At 44.6% G+C, this 11,385-nt stretch overlaps 1 protein-coding gene and 1 long non-coding RNA gene across 12 annotated transcripts in view; one reads left to right on the forward strand and one right to left on the reverse strand.

Annotated features, from left to right (window-relative positions):
* Positions 1–9,810, reverse strand: part of BIRC6 (baculoviral IAP repeat containing 6) — a 186,376-nt gene extending 176,566 nt beyond the window's left edge. For all 11 annotated transcript variants that reach the window (XM_074579876.1, XM_074579873.1, XM_074579869.1 and 8 more), the window contains exon 1: positions 9,395–9,810. In XM_074579876.1, the coding sequence (XP_074435977.1) occupies positions 9,395–9,647 (253 nt within the window). In that variant the 5' untranslated portion in view covers positions 9,648–9,810. The remainder of the gene's footprint in view (positions 1–9,394) is intronic.
* A 284-nt stretch (positions 9,811–10,094) lies between these two features.
* Positions 10,095–10,806, forward strand: LOC141740720 (uncharacterized). The gene is made up of 2 exons (XR_012586123.1): positions 10,095–10,430; positions 10,594–10,806. It is a non-coding gene; the product is annotated as an uncharacterized LOC141740720 (long non-coding RNA).
* The last annotated feature ends 579 nt before the right edge of the window (positions 10,807–11,385 follow it).

Consider the following 11,385-nt stretch of genomic DNA (forward strand, 5'->3'; position numbering starts at 1 on the left):
TTTACACCGTTATCCCCAAGAACAAATTATGAAAGATTTCACAAGGTACTCTACAATCCTTCCTGCAAACTCAGGTAAATTATAAAAACTTAAGTTCCTACAATTCTCCTGCAAACGCCTCACATAGGACAGTGTCTTCTACAAAACTTTTCTCGAAGTGAAAACTATGATTAAAAATTTTCAGGAAAGTTGTCTTTCCCAAATTGCAGACAGACAGATTACACAGCATCTACCCAGAACCAGAGACAGGCAAGAAATACTTCACAGCTCAGTAACAGGAAGTTCCCGTCACAAACAGCAATTCCCATCGCAGCATTTCACAACAAAGAACCTTTGCCAGATTAAATTCTATCACCAGTTCCTCTTTTTGTCACTGAAGTGGCTAGAGTATCTGAGTTCACCCATGATGTATCCTGCAGTCTCTGTAACAGGAGAAAAACACCTCCAGTCGTGGCACCTTTTAAACTCCAAGACTGTTTGGCAGGAAATGATTTAGCTTCCCCCACCCCAAGCCCCAATATTTTAAGAAGCCTCCAAAATATCAAGCTGGGAGAAGCAGCAAGTTCTCAAAAGCTGATGGGTGGGCTACAAGGCAAGTGAAAAACTGGCTAGACTGTCATGTGCAAAGTTAGTAGTTAATGATTTAACACCCACCTGGCAGCCAGTTATGAGTGCCATTCAGTAAAGCTTGATATGGTTTACTGTCTTCTTCAATGGCGTGGATGGTAGGACAGACTGCACCTTTAGCAAGACTGGATTACAACAACGGGAGGTGACCGCAGGCAACTGATGCATTAAATGGCCAAGCTGCCCCTTCAAGGATCTCAAAAAGCCAGAGAAATGGCTTGACACAAACCTCCTGACGTTCAACAAAGACAAATGTGAGGTCTTACACCTGGTATGAAATGTAACAGTTGGGGACCAACTGTCTAGGTGGCAACCCTACAGAAAGAACCTGGGGATGCTGATGGACAGGCTGAATAACAGGCAGCAATGCATCCTTGCAGCCACAAACTGTTACCACACAGGGGATTAGGGGAAAATACTAGTCTCGTCTACTCAGCAGTTTCCAGCCCACATCCAGAATACCATGTCCAGCTTCAGTCCTCCATCTGAGATACCAAAACATTATGTGAGAGTCCCATGAAGGAGTACTAAGAAAGTCAGAGGGGTGGAGCATACAACACGTGAAGAAAGATTAAGATAACCGGGCTCGTTTAGTCTGCAGAAAAAACAGTTTAGGAGGAAATCTAACAGCAGTCTTCCATTACTGCAGCAGTAGTTCAACTGCTATGATGAGTTACTACCTATCTTTCTCTTTTTGACGTTACTTTTAAGGAAATACAGCAGCAACCATACTGAATCAGAGGAAAATGCACATAACCCTACATTTTGTCCATGACAGTGGTCTAAACCAAGTGGTTAGAGAAGAATTTAAGAAAGGGTATGTATACAATGGTACTTCCCTGTAGCAACTCAGCTCCTGCTACTTTGTGCTCATGGACCTTCTCAGCCAGAAGTGATTTCTTTTTTTATAGAACGACCTTCTTCCATCACTTTGTCCAAAGCTGTTGTAATTCCACAAACATCTAGCATCCACAATGTTCTGTAGCCATGTGCTCCATATTTATGAGCACTTCAAATTAATTAAATGCATTCTCACATTCTGCTAATAACTGTTCCTACATAGGAAGCCTAAAGTAGAACAGACTAGATCCATTCATGTTTAAGTTATATTTAAAAGCGAATGCTTCACTTTTCAAATTCTTTGGAGAAGATGGCAAAATTAAAAGAACTTGTATGTTACCTATTTGCAGCACAGGAACATCCGAACCTGGTAATTGTGTAGGTTTAACTTTAGTTCTGTCACTCAAAAGGGATATTCAGAAAAGCTAACTTAAGCCTTGTAAGGCTGGTCCTCCACAGAGCCTGGCATCAATTAATGGCATCTTGGCAGCCTAGCATCCCCTTCTATAGGTCATGGGAAGCAGGTTCCTCTGAAAGTTCAGAATGAGGACTTTTTCTTTTCTCTGTATTGAATGGAGAGGGAACCTAAGATTATTTGTTGAAAAATGCTAATCTTCTTAATTTTCACTTACCAAAGCTATAGAAAACTGAACAGAAAAAAATCCACTACTAAAAAAGTCTAGAGTAGTGTTGTATGTCATTGTTTACATCACAACGTGAAACTCAGACCCCGCAGAAGACAAGTCAACTAAGCCTATCACTGTATTTCTCCACAATAACCACAGTACCCTCTTGCTCTCCAGTAAAACATTCCCTATCTTCCCAGTCTTCACTGCCATCTGCCCAGCTTCCTGCTTCCCTAACCCCTTCCCCACTGTCATCCAGCGACTCCGTCATAGTTCTCGGTCCCACCCCTCACCCTCCCAGCTCTTCTTTTCCATAAGGAGTTTTTCACAATAGCCTCTGTAGCACGTTGCCCGGTAAACAGAGTTTACCCTGACTCTTCTCCTACAGTTGCCAAACGCTCAGATGAGATCCTGATTGCTTCACAGTCACGTCAGGGAAGCGCAGTGGGTCAGTTTTCCCTCCATGAACTATACAGAGGACTGAAGAACTGACGACAGACTGTATGCTATGCAAGCCTTCATTAACCAGCACTTGAGACCAGATACGTGTTTTCACTAATGCTACTAATTTTCAAGACTGCTTAACTGATAAGCAAATTCCCTCAGGTTACACATTAAAAAAATTATCAATAAAATACTCGCTGAACAGCCCTAGCAAATAACTCAAGAAAATTTTAAACATAATGTTGTTTACATTTATGTGACAGATAGGCTATTATTTCCATAACTTTACACTTCTAATCCAGGCTGCAAAACAAAAGCTGTTTTTTCTCCCCCGCTTCTCGTGCATCATCCTTATCTGTGGAGTGCTCTTTCCCCTAACATTACATGCAAATCTTCAAAATAAATATTTTGCATATAGCAGACTTCCTGTCTACTTTTTGACTAGCAGTGTGCACTAGGTCCTTACCAAATCTTGATACTCTTCCCAAAGACAAGGCAGCAAAGGAATTGGGCCAATATATAATTTAATATTTGACTCCACAGAAAACAAAAGAAGCTGCAAGTGTTGGTATCCATGTGTACTTCACATGCAGGTGATAGCTGTTTCTTGAACTCTTCACTCAGTGATAAGCACTCACCTGGTGACTGCAAGCAGTCATTGCAATTAAGAGAGCATTAACTATTTAAAGGACAGCTTTCTAACAGCTGAAAGCAATACTGTGGCATCACTTAAGAGCCATCAGGAAAGTGAACCGATCCACATATAGTATTTTATTTAAAAATAAAAAAATGGTGAGCAGCTACTGATGCCACTGGAATAGACAATATGCAACAAGCTATCTCATAACATGACTGATCAAAAGTTGTCTAAGAGTCCACATGGTTGTAAGTCATATCTCCAAGACAGCCCAAGAAGCATTTTTGAAAGACGTCATACTGTTCAGGGAGAATTAAAGAATCCTGCTACCAGCAAGGATGAACAGCTTTGTTTTCTTATTTGAAAGTAACTTGGAAAGAAAACCTGAAATAATAGATCAATACCATACCAAAAAATCAGACATAATTGTTATTAAAAGCTTGAGAGAAACAATTAAGGTGAATCTTCAGTCTAGGACAGATTTTTCTTATACTCTCTGTTATAAAATCCTACATGTTGTATTTCACTTAAGCTCAAGTTATGGATACAAATACAATAGCAACCACCACAATATTGTTATAAACAATATAACTAAAGACTCAGACAGGGGTTCTACTGAGCCACCTAACATTATGGTGGGCTGCCAGAAAGGACCAGTTATAGGACTGGAGAGTACACTAGTTCCAAACCACTGATCACCATGATGTTCAGAATAGTAAAAAGACCAGGGCATCTGAAGACCACTAGGCTGGGCAACCCAAAGCAAAAACCTTCTCCACGATTCCATTACTTCAAGTCCAACAGAGATTTACCTTCTTTCTTTCATAATGTTCTGGACTTGAACTACTCAATTATCTCCACCAGAACATATTTCTGCCAATTTTCTTCTACATTTTATGTAATACAGTATACAACATGACTGGGACACGAAGGATTTATCAGTATTTTCCCAAGGATTCTTCATATCAATGAGAAATACCTTAACTACCTGTGAGACAGAATAGAACAGGAAGCCAAAGTTCAAATCCCTGACACAGAGCACAGTATTTCCTCTTTGGGTCTGTAAGAAGCATTTCAAGGTACATCTCCCTGCAGAGGGCCTTTCTCAAAACCCATTTGCAGAGGGCTAGGAAATTTCTGATTATCTGACATTAAAGCATTCTGTAACCTTAAATAATACAGCATTACTGTTGCAATGACAGTCATGAATCCATCAGTCCAGATATGACTGATCTGTCAATAAAATGAAAAATGTTGTGCTATCTTGCCTGGCAACATAACACATGCCTGCATCGTTGTCGGTTGTTACTTCTGGATCCCTGCAATAAGCATAGCAATGCAAACATCCCTTTAAAGGCGTGTGAAAAGAAGCAATCTCTATTTTTACCCTATTTTAGCTTCTGCAGAAGATAATCCAGATGTGCTTCCACAGAGCCTGGAAGTATCAATTAATGGCATCTTGACAGTCTGGCAAGTAAGAAGGGATCTCTGACATACTCTGATTAAGTTAGCAGACAAATGGAGCACACAGGGGTCTAGAATCTTTATTGGTATAAAACACTGAACTCAAATCTAACAGTTCTCCTATTCTGTTTTTTCAAGTGCGTAAGGCTTTTCATGAATGACCTTAAGATCACACAAATCAATGGAACGATCTCTTTCAGAAGCATCTTACCCAGATTAGCATTGTCGTCCAAGTATACTCAAATGCAAGGTGGGCTGTAGCAGATCATTAGATATTTGACAATACTCCCCAAGCAGTGAGAAAATAATCAAGGAGAAAATTCTGTATTAACAGCAACAGCCTTCATTATTACTATTTTTTGGTCTCATAATTGAACAAATGAAAAAAAGAGCGAAGATGATGAAGAAACTTGCCCCAATTGTGAGCATTGGAGGAGACAACTTGAGCAGTATTACCACGGTGAGCTTGAAACAGCTGAAACTGCTGCTGATGTCTTCAAATAATTCAAGCCTAGAATTGGATGGCAAAGTATGCCAACAGTTTCTTCCTAGAGATTATAAGAAGCGTACACTCTCTTTATGACTTCCAAGCTGCAAAAGAAAATCTTTTCTTCTCGTTTTGCTTCCTGCATCACTTCAAAAGGAATAAAAAAGAAACACAACTGGATACCCCTTGACAGATTTCCAAGGCTCCATAATTCCAAGTGATCCAGCTTGGGATTCTCAATGGGATTTCTCAAAAGGGAATGCTGACAGATAGACAACGGTGTTGAACTTTCTGCCACAGGTGAGCCTCCTGAGCTGGGATCTATTTCTTTCTAATTTCTTCTGGCAGAGGAACAGCAGTTGAGGGCCTCTGGTGATAATGCAGAGTCTCTGTTTCCCCTACAGGAACTGCTACATATGTACAATGAACAGATCCTTCCCTGTGTGGTTTCAGAAGTCTGTATTTTGATTACTGTTAGGGCCTCTATAGTAATTTAGAGGGCTTTAGATACAAAACACTGTGCATTTTAGGTAACGAGGCTCTGAAGCTATTGTTTCGTCAAATTAATCTAGAAAAACCTACAGAAACATTCAAGATGGTCACCGTCCATCTGACAGTACATTTTAGTTTCTTATTGTGTTCGTGGCCAAGCTTCTCTGGGAATGACAGTACTCTCCCAGTTCAAGCAGTTTTCTTATTTTATTTGTAAGTAGAAGGAACTGATAAATCAAACATCTCTACAAACACTAAGACAGTCTTCGGGGGGGGGGGGGGGGGGGGGGGCGGGGAGGAGGGTGTTGTATGGGGTTTTGTTTGGTTGTTGTTGGGTTTTTTTTGAGGCAGAGGAAAAGGCTCATCCTTACTGCTGTATTTGGAGATTGATCATTCGTGCTCTTTGGCTACCAGTGTTCAACTTGAAACTGAAAGCACACAAATACCTAAATGCCTAAGAGGGAAAACAAAGTACTCGATCGACTTGCATGACAGATTCAAAACTAGTCCTGACTAATCACTACTAACAAACACCCAGAAACGCATAATATCCAGTACTCATAAGAATGGTCCTTACAGTCCCAGTCTGGCTGTCCGAAATGCACAGTGTGTATGCAACAGCCTTGGTAGAATAAAAAGGACAACTTTGTGACCAGATAAGACAAAGATTAATGTTAAAGGATCACCTGATTTTCCCCTTACCAATGGTACTCTTATTCACTACTGCGCTCTGGGCTGCTGCAAACGATCACTTGGCCTTCTTGAACAGGCCATACAGCAAACAGACTAAAGATGATCACACACTTTCAAGAGACAGATCTGATGAAGATTCAGTGTGGTATAATAACAACAATAATAATCATCATAATCCTCCTCCTCATTGGATTCCTACAGTTTGAGCTCAGAAGAACAATCCCTGGGTCACCACATACATCAGACCAATGAAGTTCACATAAGAAACCGAAGCACATAAACCAGAGACCCCATCCTAATGTTCGGACCTCATCTATAACCAAACTGTCTTTTAGCTGTGAATCTTTGATGTGTAGAAGAACAAGACAAAAAAGAGCAATCTGCATTTACATTCTGACAAAGGCAGCCTCCACTGCTCTACCCGATTCAGTATTCCACAAGTGCAATCTTTTCACTAAAAATGAGCTCAAATCTTAACGTACTGCAGCAGTGAACTGCGACAGCAAATAAAAGCAACACTCAGGCTTGGTGGTGTTTCCTTTTCTCCCTCCCCGCCCCCCCCGCCTTGATGGGGAATCCTTTTTCTTTCTCTGCTTTCTAGAAAGAGAGGCCTGCAATGTTTTGTTTTTCCTTGGGTAATGAGCAACAGCATTTCTGTCCAATATACATGTTTTGGCAGGGCAAGAGACCTGCAGACCCAATTACTAAGGAGGACAAGTAGCCTCCCAAGAGAAGCAGTTTTAATTCCCAGGGACTCTATTTTTAGCTATAGCACCAGAAGTCCCCGAAGCAACAATATCCTTTGACCTGTCATTTATGGCAGGGGAGGGAGCAGGGACAGAGTTGGTCTACAGGTCTGAGTGTTCACCTACTACTACCCTGTATTAAAGGAGCTCACGCTGTACAGAGCTGGCAGACATCAGAGAACAGCTGAATTGCCTTTTCCTCCTCTTCCCAAAGAAAGGCTGAAGAAGGAGAGAACAAGAGTGAACATGAACGTGGCCACTAACAGCCCCAACAGACACCAACTGCTGAGATGAACCAGATTTCTGACAGGCATGCCACTCTGAATCTATAAGGACATTCACTTAAAGTTTCTTCAAACTAAACTACGGTTATAAATTTTTTTCCACTAACGCAATCATCATCTATACTGCACAGATGAAACTTGGGGACATTGCAAGCAATTCTGTTGTTTCATGTGAGGAGGAGTAGAATCCATCTTTTACTGTCGCGCTGCCACAGAGAAGACTGACACTAAAGGAAGTATACATGACTGAATGTACGTAACAGAAGCAAAGCATTAAGTTATTTTTAAGTAGTTACTATTTAGGGGAGAATCTCCATTAGCATTTTGAATACTAAATCAAATCCCTTGCAAGGATTTTCTCATAGAAAAGTATAAAACAACAGCTTAGGCTTCGATTTACAGTTGACTTCTTTTTCTATTCATGAGAATTAAACATCTCCTACACAGACAACCAATCACAAATTAAGTCCTCGATTCATGCCCTCTTCATCCACAATTTAAAAGCAATTCTCAAATTCTGGCAAAAGCGTGAAGAAAAGTAAGAAATAAAGTTATTCATAAAAAAGAGTACTTTAGGAGATAGCATGGTAGAAGAGAGGGAATTATAGAAGCAGAGTGATCTGAATTCTGAACAAAGCGGGAAACACCACACGACAGCCTCATGTTGAATACAAGCGATCTACAACAAAGGCAGCTGACAGCTTCTTAGTAATTCCACAAAACTTTTTTTTCTTAATCACCCAAAACACTTAGATCTTTACAATGTACCGACTTTTAACTTACGAAAGGAAATAACTGATTTTTGTCCTTTTCTCTTCAGTTTGACATTGGAATACGGTTGCTGGTTTTCAAGGTTAAAGTATACATATTACCGAGACTATGGTATTTCCGTACAATTCTTGACATTACTATGCCATGTTCAGGTTGAAAACATCAACCCTTCACTGCCACCACTCAGCAAAGCTGGATCTTATTAGCAACACACAACTGCAAGGAGAAACTGAACATGGAAACACAAAACTAGTAAGAAACGTATCTTTCTATGCCAAGGGCTGGTCTCACAACATACCAAATGACACTCCCCCTACCCAATATTCTGACAAGTACCACAGTTTAAGAACCATTAATGAACCAGGAACAAAAGCTGTTAATAGCATGTGGATTATTTTTTTTTTTTACAGAACTAGTTTATTAACAGTGTAAAAACATTAATGGGCAACAAAAAAAGTTGCTTCATAGTTATGGAGATACTAGAGTCTTCGCCTCCACAAAGTCAGTACACAACCATGCCTCCTTAACATAATGGCAGGGATACTGTTACTAACACCAGAGACAGTCAAGACACTCAGCAGCACAAAGAACTATGCAAACATATACATAAACGCACCATGAAATAACTTTATAGAAGATTCTGATCTTAAATAATTTTAAACTGCAAGACAAATGACACCTGTAAGAAATAAGCCTTCTTAAAAAACCCCGATTAAGGCTCAACAAATAAACTACTACAATATCACACACCAATAAGAACTAGAACTACGCCTATCCTACACAACGTGCTGCTTCTAATCTTTGGAAGGTTCAACGTTATGTCACCCACAAGAACACACAAAAAAATGAAATTAAAAAATGCAGCCCTACACATCACAGCCTTCCATCCCCGTTTAATCTTTTAGTAACCACGCCAACACGCTTTACAGAAGAAAAACGCCTCGGTGCTGCCCACACGGGTATCTCTGCCCCGAACAACAGGAACCGTTCTGGCTTGAAAAACGAGCAGGGGTGAAAAAGAGCCAGGGGAAACCCCTCGGCGCCACGGGCCCGAAACAAGCCCGGCCTCTCCCCCCCCGGAGCCGCCCCACACGGAAACCCCTCGCCCGCCACGACACCTGTTTTCAGCCGATCCTCCGGCCCGCCTCCCCCCACCACCACCCCCCCTCGGCTCCGCAGCGCCGCGATCGTGCCCCGCAGCCGCCCCGGGGGCTGCCACGGCCCCGCTCCCCCCACCGCCCGGGCCGCGGGGCCCGGCAGGCCGCGGGAGCCCCTGCGCTCACCGTTGAGCGCCGACGCCTGCAGCGTGGCCCCCGAGGTGCCGTCGATGACTTTGATGGCGCCGCGAGCGGTCACGGCCAGGATGGCGTTGAGGGCCGGGTGGTAGCACAGGCTGCAGAGCCCGTCGGCGTCGCAGCGCAGGCAGCCGTCCCGCAGCAGCAGCCACTCGCAGGAGCCCGGCCCGGCCGACACCGGCCCGGGCCCAGGCCCAGCCGGCGGTGCCGCCGCCGAAGAGCAGGAGGCTGCCGCAGCCATCTTCCCGGCCGCCGCTGCCGCCGCCCTCAGGACAAGAGGCCCGGGGGGAGCCGCTCACTGACAGTCCCTGGAGGAGCCGCCGCCGCCGCCGCCAGTCACCATCCGGGTCCGGGGAGAGGGGGAAAGGGAGAGCGCCAGCGTGAGCAGGAAGTGACACAACCGCGCCGGATGCGGAACCGACCGCCGGCCTGACACTGGGCGGCGGGGGGGCGGGAGAGAGCAGCCGCTCGTCACGGCAGAGGGGCGGAGGGGGGGCAAGGAGAGGGGCGGGGCTCCGCTGTGCGCGCGCATCCTCATCTCCCCGATTGCACAGCGGTGGGGGCCGCGGGTGTCCTGCGCATGCGCGGGGAGAGGGGGCGAGCTGGGCGGCGGGCGGCTCGCCAGGCCTTCCGCGGGCCCGCGGGCGGCGGCGAGGAGCCAGGCCTGAGCGGGCGGGCGAGGGTGCGCTGGGGCCGGCCTGCGCGGTGGCGGAGGCCGGCGGTGGGCGGTTCCCGCCCCGGGGCTGGGGGGCTGCTGCTTGCTTGTGAGGGGCCGGTGTAGCTTCTCCGTCCTGGCCCCGCTCCCTGCGGGAGCGCGGTGGCAGGGCCGGCCGCCGTCCTGCCCTGACGCGCATCGCTGCACTGGCCCTGCCGCTCCGGGCGAACGCTGGGCCGTGAGCGGGGAAGCGCGTTTGCCGCCTCCCGCCCCGGGGAAAGCGGGGTGGGGAGTTGTTTGTCGTGCCCGGTCTCTGCAAGAGCGATGTGAGAGAGGCCCTGGTTAAGCTGCCTCCAGCTCTGGCACCAGGTGAAAAAGTGGAAGCATTGGTGTGCTGCGGCGTCCTTTCACACCAACCTCGGTGCTGCGGGGGCGGCCTCCTGCCTCTTCGTGTGGGCGGGATCGTGTGTCAATATACACAACGGCTCCGGGCTGAATTCCTTAATTATTTTTTTTCTTTTTTTAACCCTAGAATTGGGGGCGGAGTCATTCTCCCCACGAAGGCGTTTTGTTCCGAAGCAGCATTCGCCAAGCTTCAAAAATGACGCGAGTACAATAAAGCCTTTCGTATTGCAGAGATTTTGCCTCTTCACCCCCTGGAACAGCAACGGCAGCTGGTAGAGCTCAGCCTGCCCGCAGGCGTTCTTTTATCTCGGTGACACCTTCTGATAAAATATTTGAGAAAGCTTTTAGGCTACTGATGGTCTTAAATATAATGAAGTTTCCAATATAATGTGGTTTCCTATAGAATATTTTTATTAGGACCCAAATTAGCATAGGTTGCTGTAGCAGGGAAATTATTTAAGAAATTGTGTCTCTGTAAAGAAGAACAAATCCAAAACCACATGGGTACGTGTGCCATCCAGGATAATCCAGATTGTCCTGAGAGTGAAACATTAAAAGCTAATAAGGGTAGTGACAAAACTTAAAGCAGTTATCTCAAGGTGTATGTTGTCTCCACATCAAAGAAATTGATTTCATACACTTTTCAAGTAGGTATGATTTTTCTGATAAACAACAGAGTGTGTCTGATGGGTAGAAGAGGGAGAAAGACACAGGTGTACATGTCTAGCTGCTCTATACTGAACATCCTCCAAAGAGCTTGTCTCATTGTTAAGGTACGATACCCCTGTCTCTACCTTGAAATGAGACGTTGCATCTTTTTGCTAGATGGATGTGCTCTTAAGTTTCCAGTTTTGACAGAAGTAGTGTATTGTCACAAAAATTTATTTATAGCCTCAAAACTTGAGATTGAGATGGATAA

The sequence above is a fragment of the Larus michahellis genome, chromosome 3 (genome assembly GCF_964199755.1).
Source record: "Larus michahellis chromosome 3, bLarMic1.1, whole genome shotgun sequence".
In the NCBI taxonomy this organism is placed as follows: domain Eukaryota; kingdom Metazoa; phylum Chordata; class Aves; order Charadriiformes; family Laridae; genus Larus; species Larus michahellis.